We start from the raw sequence: 20,840 nt of genomic DNA, 5'->3' as shown, positions 1-20,840 counted from the left end.
ATTTGAGGTTGTTTCACGAGTAGGTACCCTTAAGCCTTTCTTATGCGCTAATTAAGTTTCCCTTGGTAAAACGTAGTTTGTGAATGTTTGGTAGCATACCTCCCAATAATCATAATGGAAAAGTGTACAATTTGCATTGGGCCGACTATAACATAAAGCCTCCCTTTTTTTAACGATAGGCTTTGATTGATCTTATCTTCTATCTCTTAATAACTTTAGATCAGAATATGAGGAACTGTAATCTTTTTTAATAATTCTCTCTTCCTCTAGCGCCTTCGCCTTCCCTTTCTGTATCTACTTTTAACTCTCTTTACCCCTGGCATTTTATCTCATAATTTATTAACTTGCAATGTATTTAAATGTCTTGTAATAAGGGTGTTTGGAAGAAATTGCTACTTAGCAACAAAGCTGTCTGTTGCAAATTAGTATGTTCTGATATAGTTACATTACAGTTGTGTATTCTCGTTGTAACTTCTTATGTGCAATAATAATATTAATAATTTTTATACAAATATAATCATAGGTATGATAAATTGTAAACCCTAAATTGTTAAATATTTAGTATCATTGATAAATTTGTCGTTTTAACTCAAAACTGTTTTAATATTTTACAGTCTGGTGGAGTTGGCTGAGTATTGTAAGGATCTGGTGTGATGTTAAAAATGTCTTCTCAGGTTTGTGTAGTATTTTATTTGACAATTCGTCGCCTTAGTTTCTCAAACTCGTATCTTAGAGCACAAAGTTACTGAAATGCTAAAAATGGATTGCACATAAGTTTTTCAGGCTGATTTCGCATCATATTTGCTTCATATTCACACCCTGGCTTTTACCTGTTCTTAAAGTAATGCCTCCGAATGAACATTCTTGATAAGAAATTTAAAATAAATACAAAGTTTTGCCATCTTCTGAATAATCACTCTTTATAAGGTACGAGTTTGAGAAAGGAAGCCATCGAAATAGCACATGCCTAATAGTATGTCCTGTTGTAATAACAAATGCTGATCTTTAAACTTTTGTCAATCCGTTTGTCTGCACCATGCACAGTGTTAAGTAACTGAATTAGTGACGCTCTTTGTTACCACAGCTCGCATCACACAAAATATCTGTACCTATTTAGTGTTGTTGTTTTGTAAAAAAATTTGTTTGTATTTTTTTTTATTTCCTTTTTTGTTGCTTGTTTTCATTGTTGTTTATTATGGTGTCATTTGTGGTAATCAAAGCAAATGTTTTTTTCCTTCTATTGTCTTAAATTATATTTAAGACATCCTTCACTTTTTTTAACAATATATTTGTTGTCCATTGCATCTAATAAAAATGTGTTCTTTATACATGTTCGATCAATGCAAACAAGCTTGGAATAAGAAGACCACTAGATTTGTTTCAATTAATGTTTGAGTGTATTATAAATAATTTTACTTTCAATGAAACTGCACTTTAAGTTGTTTTTATATGATGAGTATTGATGAGTTAGGGTAATTTGTTTTATGTATGTGTTAGTTAGGTTGAAATAAGTTTTAATTGGTATAAATAACACAACTAAATTGGACGAAACTGAATGACTGACTTTTAAAGAAATTTTAACGTGAACTTCACACAGGATATATATATATAAATATATACCGTGGCCGAACGGTTACCATGCCGGACTGCCATGCAGAGGTCCCAGGTTCGATTCCCGGGCCGGGAGAAATATTTGTATGGCCTACATTTATTTGTCTCGTGAGTTTGGGTGTAATTTGTAATTGTCTATTTGTGTGTCCATGGCACCCGTGACACAGGGTTTCCCTAGTGCGGGGCTATGTCGAGTGTGTGCGTTATTATTATATATTTTTATTTAATTCCAAGTGACGGGACGAAGCTTTTAATCGCAAAGATTTTAGGGGCATAATAAGTTGATAAGTCCCATGTGCCTGTAATTTCACCAGCGATTGCTGGTACCACCATTGTGGTGGTTACCATTCTAAACCGAAACGCAGTAATGCTCACATTACTATACTATAATATAATTCCAACATTACTTTAATATATTAAATTGCACTATAGTCACTCAGAAAAAAAACAATAATAAATACTTTTGTTCAAAAATCGCCTCCAGTGCAACGGTACTAGATACGTCAATGTGTAGCTTGATGTGCTGTTGACTGTACATTGCAACAGGTGTTTGTTATGTTCTCACTCGAGAGGATTCGCTCTAGGCATTTTGGAGGGAAAAGTGTCGTTTTTATTTTGACTTTCAATTATTTTGTGAAATCTAGTTTAAAGTGGAATAGGATAGTGCTATTGTACCTTAATCGAAGATTAAAACGCGAAATTATACGAGTCAATCCAAGCACGCCGCCTCAAATTGCCTATTCTCTTTGTGGCGGCCATATTTACAGAAACAATTAAACTTCATGTTTAGGCTGATGGCTTTGCCAAAACCTTAATAAATAAAAAAAATAAAAAAAAATTCTGACTCGACTGAAATTTTCTTTCGTATCAACTGCAAGCATGCAGTACTTCCATTTCTTTTTCTGTCCACAGATAGAAACAATAGTAAACGCGTACAAGACTTTGTCCAAGATTCCAACAATAGTAGGTGGTAAACTAAATAAATCCGCAACAGGGGTCACTGCTAAGTGGTCAGTGCGAAACTTGGATAAAGGCAAGACCACAAAGTATTTGTACGATTATGTATTGGATGAAAAGCTGAACGTTATATCGGAGAGTGAATATCCCACTGACATTAGCAATGAGTAAGTTTATGATGTGTCTATTTATTCCCTCTAAACATTTTTTTTATAAAACTAAGTAACGGTAAGTCGTGCGCTTGTAGTAAGCGACACGCCTACCCAAAACAGTTGCAGTGCTTTATGCACAGAGCTTTAAATCGCAAAGATAATTAGAGGGGCACCCGTCACCGAGAAGTATAAAAGTTGACAAATTCCAAGTCCCTCTAATTTCACCAGGACCTTTAGGGTGCGTTCGCATTATGATGTAACGTTTTATTTATCGTTGGACGACTGTCGCATCTAGCCTGTTCCCATATCACGACTATCTGTCGTGACTATGTCGTGGACGTTTATTTTATGGTTGAACGACTGTCGTGTCTAGCTGATCCCACTAGTTCCGTGACGACAATTTATCGGTTCACGACAGTCGCCTTGTCGTTTGCACGTCAGAATCGTTTGAAGCTGCGATTAATTGTCGTCATATTTTTATCGTGACGTTTTATTTATCGTCGGACGACTGTCGTTACGTCTGTCGTCGTAACGTCAAAAAAGTCGTGAACTACAGTTAATCGTGTTGTTCTTGTGTGAACAAATTTATTTAAATATACAAACTACTATACTTCAAACTGCGCGACTATCTGTCGTCACGATAATGGGACCGCGCCCTTATATTTAGTTCATACTTGTACGGTTTATTATACGATTCAGTGTTCTTATTCAGTTTACGTATAGGTTAAAAAAAACAAATGTGCGTTCACATTTATACGTTTTGCGAGTCAGTTTTCCGATACATTGGGCATCGAGTTGCAGCTGGACGCGGGCCAATGCAACGCTCATATGCAAGGGTTCATGGAAGATTGACGACGACGTTGTAATTTTAGACGAAGACGTTATGTATTGGTATAATAGGCGTAGAAAAAATGAAAAACAGAAGATTTTGGCAGCTTCTAATTGTATCACGGCGTTTAAATCCGGGGCACTTTTGGATTCTCATGTCAAAATAGTGATCGCAACCCCTCTTCGCGGCGTGGTACGAAAAACCGAACCGAGTGATGGCCGCTGCGACTGATTCGGCTTTTTTACCGTATTCGACTTGGGCGAGAGCGACATAAAGCGCGAGATACTGCCATTCTCACATAGAGATCTCTATGGCAGTATGTAGCGATTTATGTCGATCTTAGGCTAGTCGCGTTCTGTTCTGCTAACTCTACTGGATGAACTCTTCTTTATTGCTAGTTGGTGGAAAAAATAGGTATGGTAGCAGTACTTCCCTGTCGGAGCTCTTCCACAAGCTCTACTGCTACAAGATGGTCATATGTCTATATTAATTGAATTAAAAAAAGATTTTGAATTAATCAAAACAGGTTAACCTAATGGTGGGTCACACTAAGATGTGCATTCTGGAAATTGCACCTTATATCACAGTGTTCATATTTGTAATTTAAAAAAGAACAGTTTGTATCACTTTAGCACTTTATAATGTTTAATTATTTTTGCATTTGTAAATAAGTAAATGTATTGACGATTATCCATTTTTAAGGTTGTTGTCAGCGGTATCTCCAGGCGGGAGGTACAAGGCCATAATTCGCGAAGAGAAGGACACCAAGGAAGTCAAGAAGCAATACTTGGAAGTGTGGTCGCGAGCCACATTGGCGCACTGCGTGGACCTTACCGCGCTCGATCTACACGGAGATGTCTATGCTGACTGTAAGTGTCTAAGATTAGGGATGCACGATTTTTGGCTTCGAATTGATTTTTTGGATCGTAATGGATCCACAGATCTGATCGTATGCTCTTGAATCGACCTCATAAAAATCGTTTCAAAATTAATTTCTATGAAAAAAAAATATTTTGACAGCTTTTGTGGCTTCAGTCGGTTACGACTTTAATTTAGATACTAACCAGTGAGAAAAGACGTTCAGATGGCACAGAAGTAGCGAAAATCGCCAAATATTGCAGACATATTGTACTTAGATGTTGCCTCGAAGAGTTTCTCCCAGGCGACAAAAAAAGAGACTGTTTTGTTTAAATTATGAATACAATTTAGACAATACGATTCGTCTTAATGTTGAATCGATTTACTGGAAAATTGCATTGAAATGAATCGATACAAAAAATCGCTAGATCGTATTCAGTTGAATCGATCTTCATATAACTTCATTTAACTGCCTCCATGGCCGAACGGTTACCATGCCGGACTGCCACGCGGAGGTCCCAGGTTCGATTCCCGGGCCGGGCGAAATATTTGTATGACCTACATTTATTTCTCTCGTGAGTTTGGGTTGGGTTTGTTGAGTGTGAGTGAGTGCGTTATTATTATATATTATATTATTATTATTATATAAAAATCGTAATTTGCATCCCTATCTAAGATTACTTAGGTACTTGAAGGAGGGGGTGAGGAGGGGTTGGGCCATTTTTGACGAGACAGGCATCCAATATCCGGGTTCGAGCCCCGGCCGGGTCAATTTAGAAATACTAACTTTTCTATATTGTCACGGGTCTGGGTGTTTGTTGTAACCGTCGTTTCTGATTTCCATAATACAAGAGTTTTAGTTACTGACGAGCAACTTATGTGAAGTTGTCAAATATTTATTGTTATTTATGTAACATTGAGTTTTTTTATGACGGAACGAACAAGTCATGCGCCTGGTGATAAGCGACACCCCTGTCCATAGCAGTTGCAGTGTCATTCAGAGCTTAAATCCTAAAGATCTGAGGGGCACTGCCACTGCGGCTGCTACTCTGACACATAAGTTGACAAGTGCGAAATTGTGCTCACATTACTGCTTGGCGGCAGAAAGAGGTCAGGTGGCACATCCCTGGACGAACTCTTTGACAAGTAGCTCCACAGCTACTGTTTTAGTGATATGCTTACTGTTGTAGTGTTGACTGTCAGTACTACAGTGGATTTTTAAATGCGAATCTTTATTTTACCGCGAGTAAACTTAGTATGCGTTTGTAACGCACACACACTCAACATATAACGCACACACTCAACATAGTCCCGCACTAGGAAAACTTTGTGTCGCGGGTGCCATGGACACACACATAGACAACCACATATTACACCCAAATTCACGAGAGAAATAAATGTAGGCCATACAAATGTTTCTCTTGGCCCGGGAACTGAACCTGCGACCTATGTTTGTATATGAGCGGTTACACACACGCGACTTTAAGCAGTGACTCAAACGCGATGCAAACGCAATTCAAACGGGATGCAAACGCGATTCAAACGCGATGCAAACGCGGTTCAAACGGGATTCAAACGCGATTCAAACGCGATGCAAATGCGATGCTAACGCGATTCAAACGCTATGCAAACGCGATACAAACGCGATGCATGTTTTAAATTAAGTGGCTAATTTATTTATTTAATGTATTTATAAATTTAACTTTTAAATTTACAATTAACAAAACAAAACAATGTGCATAAACCTACGCAGATTTATCGTACATAATTATTCAACATAAGCGACTGTGTCGATGCAGTCACGCGTTAGCATCGATGTAATCACGCGTTTGTATCGATGCAATTGCGCGTTTGTATCGATGCAATCGTGCGTATGTATCGATGCAATTGCGCGTATGTTTCGATACATACGCGCGATGCATTCGCGCATTTGCATCCCACCAACCACTGTAATCCTTGAACCATTTGTACGCTCAGGCGCGAGCTTACGTTATTACGCCGCGTCCACCGTTTTTTTATTGTTTACATTAGGAGCCGCGATAAGGCGCGTGTAATATAAACACTTGAAACTCGAGAACCAATTAAGCTACGGCCCAAAAAATATAACATGAGCGATAAGAGCACTTAAGTAGCTTTTGTTTAGACTACAGTAGTTATGATTGTAATACGACGACTTTATTTGCTAACTTCCGAGTACTCTGAATACTTCTGAGAAATTTTCAGTGTTTTACGATTTAATTCTTAACCACTTTATATATTCATTTTATTAGGAAACAAAACGTATTTAAAGATGACGAGCATTTAAATACCTGTCGATTAACACTAAAATCATATGAAAAATTATATTACTATTTTTAAAATAAATTAAAAACAATCATAGGTAGTGGCGGAATTCGCGGAAAATTTGCGCAAAATGGCGTGGAAAAAGTACAGGTCGCGAGGAAGAAAATTTACGAATCCTACCAAAATTCACAACGTAACGACCTAAAACAGGTTTTAATGCAACCTATATTGAATAAAGTTATGTGTTTGAGCATTGACTTACAAATAAATGGACGACGGGTCTAATACAAAAATCACGAAAAAAATGTCCCAAGTCAACCTATTTAAACGTAGTGACATGTCAAGGAATATGAAAAAGCTAAAACGTTGAATTTAAATTGTAATGTCATCGTAGTACTGTCTAATTTTGCTTGCTTCGCTGTCAGTCGAACAAACGAAGACTAGAGCGTGAATGACGCTCTGTATACGATTTTAACGCCCTATAAGTTCGGACACTTTTTAGCGCGGACCCGACGTCCATATAATTGTAAGTCAATGTGTTTGAGTGATATTTATTATATTTACTCCAAAAAGTCTTTTAATAATGAATAAGTTTTTTTTTCTAAAAAACAGTCACAAGGTGCAATGACCTTCACTTTGATGACCTTTTTTCCAATAAGATTGTGATTCCAATGTTAAAGTTTTAACACCAGCAGAAAGCACATCCTAACGATCATTTTGTCATGATCATAGGCAATAATTGCAAAAATAAATAGTAACGGCATTCATTACAGTCGAAATCTTCAGCTAACACTCAACATCAACAATCGCGCCACAACGCGCGTCACAAGTTGTAATTTTGACATTTATTTTCTATCTTTACCTTTCCTTGGTAGGGATGTCCGTTAATTTCAAGTGATTACCTGTTATATTGAGAAATACTAGCAAAAAAAATAGTAGTAGTAAAAAGTTCAATGGAACGCCTGGGACTTAAGAATTATTTGACACGTTGATTATACAATCAGTAAACAAAGAATATAATAATAATAAAACTTTTCGTCCTTCGCGACAGGCCAACGCGACTAATTATTAGTCATACTACCAAATCTTACGCTGTATTTTTTTTCAATGGTGTAATTTTCATAATTTTCTGCCATTTGTTCTTTCCACAAACATTATATACGCATCACATCTTTACGGCGGCCATTTTGAAACTCCCAAAGAATATGGGTTGATTTTGCTGTTGTTTGCGATTGTTTATTTTTTATAGGTTTAACGGCTTTGGCGTGAACCCATTCTTTATTTCTTTTCGTCATTATGGTTTCTTTTTAATATTTAATAACATTTTACTGAAATTTAATTTGTCATTTATAGCCGAATTCGGTAGCCTGGACTGGTCTCCAGATGAGAGCTCGATCGTGTACGTCGCAGAGCGGAAGCTGAAGAAATCGGAGCCTTATATCAAGAGGAAGGGCGAGGAGAAACCAAAAGCTGATGGTAGCGGCGAAGCACCTCCTAAGAAAGTAAGGGTTTTCACTAAATTCTATAACCTTATGACGATGTCCTCGCTTTTCGATAGAAAAAAACATTTGTTTGTATAAATAATCATATAAACCGGATTCATTGTACCTAATTTGCCACCGTTAGAGGTGGAATATATTTTCTTTAAATGAATATTAATGGGACCACTACTAAGGTACCTCATACCAATTAAAAAAGAAATCGAAATCGCTTCACGAATGTCGGAGTAATCAGGTAACATACACACGAAATAAATTTCGAATTGAGACTCTCCTCCTTTCAAAAGTCGGTTAAAAATATATAGAAATGATAGTAGTAAAATATTATATTCAAAAATAAATATTATTAAAACAAAGATGGAAAACTTTAAAAAAAATCCTTCGATCCGGACGGATTCGAACCGACGTCTCCTAGCAAACCGCGCCAGACGCTATACAATACAATACAAAAATTCTTTATTGTACACCAAAAAAGAAAACAAATACAATACAATTAAATTAAAAATAAGCGGTGGTACAATTCAAATTTCAAATTCAAATTCAAAATTCAAAATATTTAATTCAGATAGAAATCCATATTGGTTAGTAATACAAAAACAACTTACACACTAATGTTAGTACCTAATAATAATTACAGGGAAGAGTGTTTATTTGCAACATTCATTTACAAATAAACACTCTTTTTTGGGTAAACATGAAGGCTGGTCCAGCGCTCAAAAAATGAACCCTGGACCCTGCCTGCAATGACGTTCAGGAGGCTGTTACCGCTGCCACGTAATCTGTGCGTTAAGGAGGCCACCCTTTTCCGTAAAATAGCGGGAAACCCATCTACCTGGGCCACGGCGAACATTTCCGAAGCGCTACAGAATCGTGGCAGCCGCAACAGCATCCTGAATACATTATTATAAATAACTCGCAGGGAGCCAAGTGCTTTCTGGGTGTAGTTGACCCATAGGCCGCAAGTGTAAAAGGTCTGGCAGTAAGCTTTAAACAGAGCTACCTTTACGCTATCCGTACATCTTGCAAACCTACGGGCCAACATATTGCCCCGCACTGCCAGCGCCCTACGCTCTCTCTCTAAATCCGTATTATCTTCTAGGGACTCGGTGACCCAGTGCCCTAGGTACTTAAATTTGATAACCCTTTCGAGAGGAGTACCCCCCAAGTAAACCTCAGGGACGCTATCGTAACATTTGTTACCAGCTCTGAATACCAGTAACTGGCTTTTGATCGCGTTGTACCGAAGGCCGTGGGCCTCAGCGTAGAGCTCACAAACTGATAACAGTTTACGAAGAGCACTTATCGAAGGACTGAGCAACACCATATCGTCCGCATAACTGATGTTATTAACCATCTTTCCATCAACTGAGCATCCGATCATGGTGTTACTCAGTTCAACAATTAGACGGTTCATGTACAGGTTGAAGAGACTCGGTGAACTTAAGCCCCCTTGCCTCACACCGCACTCCAACCTATACATGCCCGAAACTGCACCCGCCCATCGAACATAGTTGTTCTGGTTTCCGTACCAATAACTAAAGATACTAACTATATCACCTGGAAGATCAGTTTCATCCTGTAGCTTACTCCACAACCTGTCATATGATACAAGATCAAAAGCTTTGGACAAGTCGAGGAAGCAAGCATAAACAGGAGTTTTTCTCTTGGTATAATAATGGACAGTATGTTTAAGGCAAAGGATAGCTGCTTCAGTTGACAATCCGGGGCGGAACCCAAATTGAGCATCATGCAACTTCAGGTGCTTCCTTAAATGCTTATTAAGCAGACTGTCCAATAATTTTCCCACAGTCGTAGCCAGGGATATAGGTCTATAATTAGAGGCACAGGAGACGTCACCCGTCTTGTTCTTCACTATGGGAACAACAACAGTTCTCATCAGATCTTGTGGTAAATATGAGTGACCTATACATAGCGTGAAGAACAAGGCGAGTACTCTAGGCAGGTGTACACTTCCGTATTTTAGGTGCTCCACGCTGAGGAAGTCATGACCCGGAGACCTACCGCGAACCATATCCTTAATGGCGATCGCAACCTCTTTGGCCAAAAAGCGGACCTGTTGTGGTTGCCCAGCACTAATAAAGTCCGCGGACCGACTCGCCGCAGGTCCCAGGGGCGACTTAACTTCAAATTGTGACTTAAACAATTCAGCTATTTGGTTAGGCTCAGTTACACCCTCAACACTTACAGGTAGGCCAGCCTTAGGGTTTGACTTCTTTGTCTCTTTCCAAAAATCGGAAATCGGAAATGGGCGGTCTTATCGCTTTAAGCGAATTCTGCCAGACAACCTTTGGATGGAAGTAATTATATAATTCACAGGAAAAAGACGGCGGTGTATGAGGAATTACTAATCAATAGATACAAATTGATAAATAAATGCAAATAAACATATATTTATAAATAAGTAATAAAACCAATACATATACATATATGAATATCGTAAACTACTATATATTCTTATACCTATAAATATAAAACTTCTAAAACGTAATTTCAAAACATAAAAATACCTAAGCAGTCCAAGTCACACTAAATTAAGTTAGTGTTAGGCTGTACTATGCTAACTAAGCCACGGAACGAACCAGCGGACCTCACGAATTTTTCTACGTGCTTGTTGTGTGATCTTTGTTTTTGGTTTTAACGAATTTTGATCGAATCCGGCCGCATCGAAAGAATTTTTTCTAAGTGTTCGATTTTTCTATTAACAATTATAACGAACTGGGGAGTAATTTCACAAAAAAGAATTCAATGTCATGATGGTGAAATATCCTGTCATTCAATAAATATTATTTATTTACTATTTTATTTATAGCTTTGTTTATCCCTTCCAATATAAATGGAATACTTACATCTCATTCTATGTATTAGGATGGTTAGTATTATCTTAATTTGTAGTTGGTCGTGTTATGTGCAAGGGCCGCCTTTAGCGGTGAAAGCCTTCTCCTCCTGTATTGTGCCAGTCTCGGCCATACCGTTCCTGCTGTTTCTAGAATGTCATGGCTCCATCTCTTTCTTGGCCTGCCTCGTCTTCCTTGCTTACAAAAACAACAAATAAATATTTATTTATTCAAGAAACAAACAGTCGGTATAAAACTATTATTAAATTAACGAACATATAAAGTAGACCTAAGGTTTCCTTAATTTATAATGCAGTTGAAATCTTACAGACTATCAACATTGAATAGTACATAAGGCTTCCTTATCTTAGTTTTAAGTTTTGGTAAAGAATTACAGAAAATATGCACATCCATGAACCTGCTGTTGTACGTATGACATGATCGCCTAATAAAGCTATTGCCAACGAAACATTTCCGCGACTACTTAATTGAGAAAAGTGTATTCCTTCGACAAGATCTTTCAACTTGACGGGGTACTCTGAAATCTAAACATTTATAGTGGTGTTGAATCAAATTCATTGTTTACTATTTTATATAAACTGACAGTATCTATGTAATCACGACGGCTGTTGAGAAACTCGATTCCATGTCCACAGAATGCTAATCAATATAATCATGACCAGTCCCACAGTCAAGAGCCTTAATAATTTCTTTCGCACTCTTTCAATTTGTCTATTTGGGTGTTATAGAAGAATATTGCAGTTAATTTATTGTTTAATATTGTTTGTTAAAGTTTACAAGAATCCACTTCCTGTTAGGATATTTTTTATCCAAAAAACGCGTAACGTTGTAAGTTTTATTGACATTCCCCTAAAGCTGAGTGTGTGTTTAGGGCGAAGAGTACATCTACAGGCAGGACTGGGGCGAGCAGCTGGTAGGGAAGCACTTCTCGGTGGTGGTGGTGTGTCGCGTCGAAACTGAAACCTTCACTGTGCTCGACAGCGATGTCTTGCCAGACACCTGCTGTCCCGGACAAGTATGTCTTCATGCACTGTGTTTTATCAATATAACGTTGACTCCTTTGGTCTCTATTTATGTATATATTTAAGTAGCAGTAGAGCTCCTTGTGAAAGAGTTCGTCCAGGGAAGTACTGCCACCTTACTTATTTCTTCGATTTATTTCCATCTGATCCCCAAAACTGATCCACAGCCAATTTAAAATTGCAACTGATCCACTCTATATTTTGCAACTCCCAACGGCTTGTTCATTGTATTTGTCAAAAGAAGTTTTGAAATTGAGGAATTATAAATAAAAAAAAATAAAAAGACTTTATTCTTCAACACAACAACGAGAATAATAACTTACAATAGTGGCTTAAAATCTAAATCAGTGTTGAAGAAAAGGTAACAGCCTCAAAAATTCGCTGGTTTTCAGGTTTCACCTTGTATATAATGTAAAGTACAAGTTAAATATATTTGTCGCTGTAGACACCGCAGTATACAGTTTCTAATTAAGTATATAACTAAGAAATCACCTTAATCACCTTATGATCAAATGTTACAATTATCACAGAGAATAAATTGTTTTTTGTGACAGGTCATTAATATTGGCATATAATATGGCAATATTAATGACCTGTTACAAATATTGCAAATCACAAGTAACATAAATCAGTTTTGAGCAATATTTAAAATCTATTTTAATGTTATGATTATTATCATATATGTATAATGACCTACAATTTCTTGATGAGATAGATATATTTTCTTGTTGACTGTACCGCAGTACCTACCAAAAATAAACTTGGAAATACCAAGGTAATAGGTGGGAATAAAATATTAATATTTATTCATGATCCACTGCATAGGGGATCCGATAGGAATAGAAAATAATTTAAAATAAAACGGATCCCCCAGGGGATCGGCTTTAGGAGATCAAATGGGAATAAGTCATTTGTTCCGCCGCAGTAATGAGAGCATTAATGGGTTCCGGTTTTGAAGGGTAAAGGTGCTGGTGAAATTATAGGCACATGGGACTTGTGTCTCAAGGTGATAGGTGCAGTGGCAGTGCCCCTTAGATCTTTGCGGTTTAGTGGCACAGCAACTGTTATGGACAGGTGTGTCGCTTACTACCAGGCGCACGACTTGTTCGTCCCTTCACTTGGTATCATGAAAAAAATGTATACCCGGTGGAATTTTGAGACGGGTCAGCAAGGGTAACTATCTTAACAGTCATAGCTACAGGAAAATTATCCTAGAAGGCAGTAAATAGCTTTAAAAATCTTGGAAAGAACTATATAGTTGGTTACATAAAGGGCAATTTTCACAGTTGCAGTACCACTTTGTGCTTTAAATCGCAAACATATGCGCTCGACACCCTGAGACAAGTAGACAAGTCTCATGTACCTGTAATATCACCAGCACCCTTACCCTTCCAAACCGGAACGCAGTAATACTGCTTGACGGCAGGAATAGGTAAGGTTCACAACTTTCACAAGGAGCTCTACTGCTACTAAATCTTGTCCTAACCTCGGACTGGTTTGGACGTTTTCTAAATTCCTTTAGTAGAGAAATCTTTTGTGGAAATTTAATGTAACTATGGTCTGTCCTTTTCGAAGACGGAGTAAAGTGACATTTGTACGGTTGCAAGTTTTCACAAAATGTTAAATAGTTATGTCGTTGTTTTCGATAGTTTTATCAATAGATAAATGTTTGCCAAAAATGACTGAATTGTGAATGTTACGGCGTTCTAATGATTACTAATTGCGTATTGCCTTCTTTATTCTTATTTTGACAGTTGGCCTACTAGTATCGAGATCAATTTATTCATGTCATTGACTTACAAATAAATGGACGACGGGTCTAATACAAAAACCACGAAAAAAATGTCCCAAGTCAACCTATTCGAAATTTAAATTGTAATGGCATCGCAGTATCGCGCTGTCAGTCGAACAAATGAAGACTAAAGCGCAGTTTGGCGCTCTGTATACGATTTTAGCGCCTTACAAGTGCGGACACTTTTTAGCTCGGACCCGACATCCATATAATTGTAAGTTATAATTCATGTACATTTTAACAAGAATAGCTGGGTTTAATAATCTACATTGAAGTAAAATGAGAAACTTTAAAGTGTGTCTCTTCTTTGTATTCTTCATAAGCATAGTTGTAAATACATTGTATGTATGTATGAACTTACAAAAATAGACAATTCAAATGAGCTTGTGCTCAGTAATTGAATGAATAATGGGTCGATGATGATTCAAATGAAACAAGTTCGGATATTTATTCCATAAGCGTGACCAATATTCAGACGATAAAATGTTTATCGACTGCTATCACTAGCTGCTCGCAAGCGGGTAACACTTTTGCGTAATGAACTGTCATTTTACTCCGTTTTAAAAAAAGACAGAGTATAACTGCGACCATCTCATATATTTTGCGTGTAAACAAAAATGTTTTGTAACTGCGATGGCTTCAACTTTGCTTATTGACCGTTGAATCGAGAAGCACGCCGTGATTGATAAACAATGGTCAGCTACATGGTAGTGCTGTACAGGTGCGGTTCAGTCCGAACGGCGCATGCGTGTGCGGCGTGGCGTGGCACACAGAACCCCGCCGGCTCGGCCTCATCTTCTGCACCAACCGCCCCTCCTTCATCTTCGAGGTCGCGCTCGACGGCACGCACAGTAAGCTGACCTTAGAATCTAACCGAAAGAAAGCGACTCAAACTGAGAAAAACAAAATTAAAAAAAAAAGGAAAGAATAAGGAAAAAAAAAGAAAAAATATATTTATAATAACAAAATAAAAATGTAGTATTGAGTATAGATAACTATTCTTGTAAACTCTCCTCTCACAGATACTCCCAAAGAGGCAAAGAAAAAAATAATTTAGTATTAAACTTTTGACCGCCACTGACAAAAACTAGTTTCGTTCACTAGACGCCAATCCTATATAGTGAAGTGACATGTTATGAATTTCCACCTTATATTAATTCAATTCTCAAGTCAAAGAAGAACATAACTGAATATAAAATGCAACCATTAATCCATACTTCACTAGAATACACAAATAAGTAAAACAAGGAATATCTTTTTTTAAATTAAAATAATTAATATCAATTGAAAATAAAGAGTTTCATTGACGCTTTAAGGCGTCATTCGCGTATCAGCTTCCTTAATGTAAGACACTTTAAATTGGTAGCTATAGCTACGAGTAACTGTCAAAATGTTCAATTTCGGTCGAACGTCTCTGGTAACTATAGTTACCAGTAAATTACAGTACCCGATTGGTGAACTGTTTTACAAATAACTTTGGTGTTACCACATGTATTAACACCAAATTTTTACTAGTATTTCACTGTTAAATACTCGATATCATAGTATAAAGAAACAAATATTCATGATACGTCCCTACAAAAAAATATTTAAAAATTCAAAATTCGCAAAACAAAATGGCCGCCATTCCCACTCAAAGTCAAACAAAGAGAATTCTCTACTGAAATATTAAGTTCAACTCCCAAATTGTCACCAGAAACAAAGAAAGCCCTCGCGGGCCTTAGGTGGCCCGGCGCAATGCGCGCAATCTAGTTATTATATTATATCGCTGGCCGAGTGCAACAGTGAAACAATTCAAAAGACGCTGTTTTTCAGATAAGTCCAGAATCGTGTTCTACAATACCTATTTTATGTCATACAATAAAGACCCAGCTCAAAAGTTAATAGAACAACTTATAGATGGCACCCTTATAGAAATTCCCTGCCCCTTTCCTGCAATAGTGGCTCGCGTTTAGTGTGCCTGCACTTACGACGAACACACGCCTACGTTAAAGCAACAGCGACACTTTTTGTGTTGTGCCTCGTTGCATTAATCAATGAGAGGTTTTTGGGGTTGTGCCGTCGTTAAATACATTTATTAAAATATCAATGTGCTATAATTCAACATGTATTCAAGAAAACTTAAAAGAAAATGTCCTCAATCGGGTTCCGCAACAGTAAGTTCGTTTTTACTAATATTAGGCACGACATCTTGTCTTGATGTCTTTTATGTTTATTATTATTTTATTCTAAAATCTCGTAATTTAGTTAACTATTTTTATAGTTCGTTATTAGATACCTACTTAACTAAATATAAACAATCTTGAGATGTCTATTTAATGAAATATACATTTATAAAATGATTTTTACTTACCTTCGAATACAAATGCTAAGCGTCGTATGAAATTGCGTGCCTCTTTTTATAGCTATTGATTTGTAAAGTGTTTCAATAAAAAAAGATATATCAAGATCGTTTACATTTATTTAAGTACCTAAACAAATGATAGTACATTTACATTGCTTACTTTGATTTCGTTATTTTCAATAATGAATATTTGCTCTATTTTCAATAATGAATAGATGTTATGCCAAATGTGCTTAATTTTTTAGATACATGGAACCGAAAACTCAAAGAGAAGAAGGACCATATGGATTTTCACTAAGAAAATCGGAATTAAATTATTCTGAAAATCCATCACAATGCATAGAAAACTTGGAGCCCCCAGGCAGAACAACACTTTTATTCAATGACAATCTGTATAATGACCGCATCATTATAAATCTGACTACTCCAATAACCCAGAAACCAGCTGAAAAGGCTAATTGGTTATTAGAAACTACAGTCATGGCACCTGAAAATAAAAGTCCTCCTCAATTGATTACAACAGAACAACTTAAAGATAAAACTCCACCTTCTCGATTGATCGCAATTGAACACAACGAAGAAAATGAAGTTTGATGTAGCTTCTGCAGCATCGGAAGTCAATATTGTCCCAAGGTTTATCGGAATTTCCTATGGAAGAGCAGAATATGAGACTTAATGACGATGATAATTTAACTGTGAGACCCCTATCAAGGAACCATATGCAATAGAGAGATCTCCATTAAAACTTATAGTGCCTTCTACTACCTCGCTCACACTCCGATTCATCCGTTCAGTAACGTGCAGCTGAAGAAGGCTCACACAGAATCAATTATTATTTCGCAAAGAAAATAGCAAGATCGATGTCTCTGGTAAGGGTTAAGACTACACCTCATTTCCAGTCGGCCTTATGTAAATCTGAAACATTGATTTGGTTTTATGTAGATTTTAAAACACCAAACACCGGGACCCTCGCGGGCCGCTTTAGCGGCTCAGCGCAACACGCAACATCCAAGTCGACCTGGTCTCCTTGATAAGCGGCCGGGTGAAAGCGGCAGAGATGGGTGTATGACTTTCAAACGAAATTTGTAAGGACCATGGTCAGGTTCTACCGGGATCAAAAATTTTCCAATATGGCGAATCCAAGGTGGCCGCTTTAAAAAGTTTACTTTACTGAATCTTCGCAACTATTAATGCTATACGAGTAGTTTCTTCTGAAGTATACGATTTGACGCGATTATACCAACTACCTGGCTCCTTCCTGCCCAAATAAACTTAACAAACATATATTTCTGAAAACAACCACTACAAGCAGCAAACTGTCACAAGCCCAATACACAGGCCTCGCGGGCCGCCTTAGCGGCCCAGCGCAACGCGCAACATACTATATGTGGGTAGCTCAATTACTACTGACTGATGTAGACATTTAGGTAATTGTTCTCCCGAAAGGAATAGAGATTGTTAAAATGATTTACAGGAATAGTGGCCGGAAAGGTGATCAAGAGGGACAGAGGCTGTTCCCTCAAGTATCGGAGATGGGCACATTCAAATAAAAGTTGTCAAGGATCTTGGTCAGGTTCTACCAGAACCGAAAGTGTTCTGATATGACGGATTTAAGATGGCCGCTTTACGAAATTCTGATTCTGAGATTCTGAATCTTCGTCGCTGTCAATGATATACGACTGGTTTGTTCTGAGATTTTTAAGGATACAACTTGACGCGATCATACCAACTACCCCTACATGTAACTAATTTGGAGCAGTCAATAACCCTGCTCCCTCCCATTCAAACTCAACCAAACAGGATTCTCTACTGAAATATGAAGTCCAACTCCCGATCAGTCACAAGTCCGTCAATTTCCGCGGGAAGTAAAAAATGTTCGAAATTCAAATAAACAAGATGGCCGCCATACAAGTTTCAAAGCCTCCTATCACGGAAACTATTAGACATAGGTGCTCGAAGGAATGTCATAGAGGGTAACACTGGTCAACTGCCTGGGTCAAAAAAATCCAAGATGGCGATTTCAAAATGGCGGCCGAAGAAAAACTTGCTTCGATCCGGCTGAAAATTGGCATGCGAGGTTCTTTAAGAGTCCTTAATTACAATTTGGGGTCAAAAATTTCTTTTTATTTTTTTATTTAGGTTGCCATAGTGTTTTTTTTCGTTAAAAATAGCTGCCGAAAGAGTTTTCCTCTGATTCGACTGAAAATTGGCATGTGAATGCCACTAGAAATATAATAATTTGATATCAAAATTTATTTTTCGCCATTTTCAAATATGGCAGTCATACAAACTACGGTGGGGTCGGGCTCGTCTTTATACAGGGTGTAACCGCAAGGTGTAGTCATATTAAAGGAGCCAAACCTATACTTGATCTAGACCCTCTGTGCAAAATATCAAATAAAAATAAGTGACTTTTAATGTTGATATAACTTTAATTATGTTTGTATAAATAGTGATTGTCCGAAACAACCACTGCGTCACAACTCTATTGCTAGTTACGTTACTACGACTTCACAAATTCATTAATGAAACCTGGGCGGCCGCAAGCGGGGCGAAAGAACAGCTGACTACAATTGAAATGCCACTGTAAAAACATGATTTGAATATGTTGATAACACGTTAATATTAAGTAACAAAATCTTTAAATACCTAGAAAAATCGAATTATTTCTAACAATATTATTTTATGCCATACCTAGGTACGTACTTATTTACATACAATTTAAAGGATATTTATTTACTTATTAAGCCCGTAGTTACGCACGCCTTCATCGTATACACATTCTACATAATTTTGTATTAATACATTTATTTACGACAATTTTACAATAGTGGATACTTTTTTAATTGGTACTTACCTACTGTGCAATTCATACACGTTTTAATGAATTTCCTACGAATTGTAATTCACTGTTGTACAATGTACGAAATATTGACTTGTTTACGATAATTTTGAATAATAAGTACAATCACTACACGCACTGCTGGCACATTTCACACATTTACAGGTAAGGTTCAAAATGCCGACCTCCATGCAATATGCATATTTCCGTGCGTCGGTACAGAGACTGCTCTACTCTTTGAAGCATCTGCCGAGTGATTTGACTAAACGCCATTTCGATCCGCTGCCTCATTTCTTCTGCGCTTTCACAGGACTCCGCATAAACAATATTTTTATATGACCCCACAAAAAAAATCGAGCGGTGTCAAGTCTGGGGACCACGCTGGCCAGGGTACAGGACCTCCCCGCCCAATCCACTGCGGGAGACGGTCGTTCAGATGGGAACGTACATTTCGAGCAAAATGTGCGGGTGCTCCATCGTGCTAGAAAGTCATCCCGTGTTCCATCACGAGTCTCACGTATTGTGTCACTGGCAGGGCCATCAGAACGTCATCCAAGTCTTCTGTTAGGAATCTTAAATAATTGGCCCCATTCAAACTTGCCGGCAAAAACACTGGACCGATGACGGCACAACCTATTATACCAGCCCACACGTTAATCCGCCACTGGTGTTGAAAATTTGATTCCCTTGATACGCGGGGATTCAAATGAGTCCAAAAATGTTCATTATGCATATTGATAATGCCCGCACGCGTAAATGACGCCTCGTCTGTCCACAGTACCGACGAAGCGAAGTCGGGAGACCTCCCAACCTGGTCGCGGTACCAGCGGCAAAATGCCAAACGTAGATCATAGTCCGCTTGTAACAGCTCCTGCGTTCTTTGAAAATGGTATGGGTGCTGGCCATCATCCCGTAGCACACGCCACACACTCATATGGTTCACACCACCAAAGGCTGCCGCAGCACGACGAGTACTTGTCTTTGGATTGCCGAGAAAATGTTCCAAAACATCTGCCTCGAATTCTGGGTCTCGTGAACTCGGCCGACCTTCAGAACTGGAACCACGGAACGATCCACTATTATGAAGTCTCATAACCATCTTCCTGAAGCATTCCACAGCAGGAAATGGTCGACGTCGATTTTCTGGGACGCCATCAATAAACTTTGCCCAATAAATTTGGCGAGGCTGGCGCAAGCTCCCATCGGCTGCGCCTACGCACAACATCATCTCTTAGTAATCACTATTGCTTAAGCGTGACATAGTTTAAATAAACACAAAAACAAGACACAAACAAAACGATGACACCTATTTAGTCCTCACAACGCAAACGGCAATTACAGACTGTTACAAAAAATTCAAAAATAGCACCTCTGCCTCAGCGGCGGCACATCAAAGGACGCCGACTGAAACGCAAATTTTGGAATATAGGGTAACGTTTTCATAATGTACCTACAGGGTGAAATTAAAATTATTACCATCCTTTTGAAATAAGACCCTTCTCCTGATACAAATTACATCATTACATACACATTAAACGAATACCTATATCCTACGTCTACGACCTTCAACGTTGCACTGCATACGCCTTTGTTTGTAAACAAGCTCTGACCATCACCCGTACCACTTCCACATAATGCAAGAACTGACTGAGTGATTACGGATATACTGCACTAAGGAGGCAGTCACCCATCGGAAACTCACGACGTCCGAAACGAAAGCCTAACACACTAACCACTACACCATGGAGGCAGTCGACTATAGGAATCAAATCCAC

The 20,840-nt window shown here is 37.9% G+C and overlaps 1 protein-coding gene across 1 annotated transcript in view; it reads left to right on the top strand.

The window, feature by feature from the left end:
* The window catches only part of LOC113239991 (acylamino-acid-releasing enzyme-like), a 52,291-nt gene that overhangs the window by 3,501 nt on the left and 27,950 nt on the right, over positions 1 to 20,840 (top strand). Inside the window, exons 2-7 of the mRNA XM_026477182.1 lie at positions 615 to 674; positions 2,524 to 2,735; positions 4,252 to 4,418; positions 8,044 to 8,192; positions 11,937 to 12,080; positions 14,601 to 14,730. Coding sequence (XP_026332967.1) covers positions 654 to 674; positions 2,524 to 2,735; positions 4,252 to 4,418; positions 8,044 to 8,192; positions 11,937 to 12,080; positions 14,601 to 14,730 — 823 coding nt within the window. The 5' untranslated portion in view covers positions 615 to 653. The remainder of the gene's footprint in view (positions 1 to 614; positions 675 to 2,523; positions 2,736 to 4,251; positions 4,419 to 8,043; positions 8,193 to 11,936; positions 12,081 to 14,600; positions 14,731 to 20,840) is intronic.

This window comes from Hyposmocoma kahamanoa, unplaced genomic scaffold (genome assembly GCF_003589595.1).
Source record: "Hyposmocoma kahamanoa isolate Upper Pololo Valley unplaced genomic scaffold, ASM358959v1 119, whole genome shotgun sequence".
Lineage (NCBI taxonomy): Eukaryota > Metazoa > Arthropoda > Insecta > Lepidoptera > Cosmopterigidae > Hyposmocoma > Hyposmocoma kahamanoa.
The sequence above is the reverse complement of the archived record's forward strand: the minus strand, read 5'-3'. Positions and strand labels throughout refer to the sequence as shown.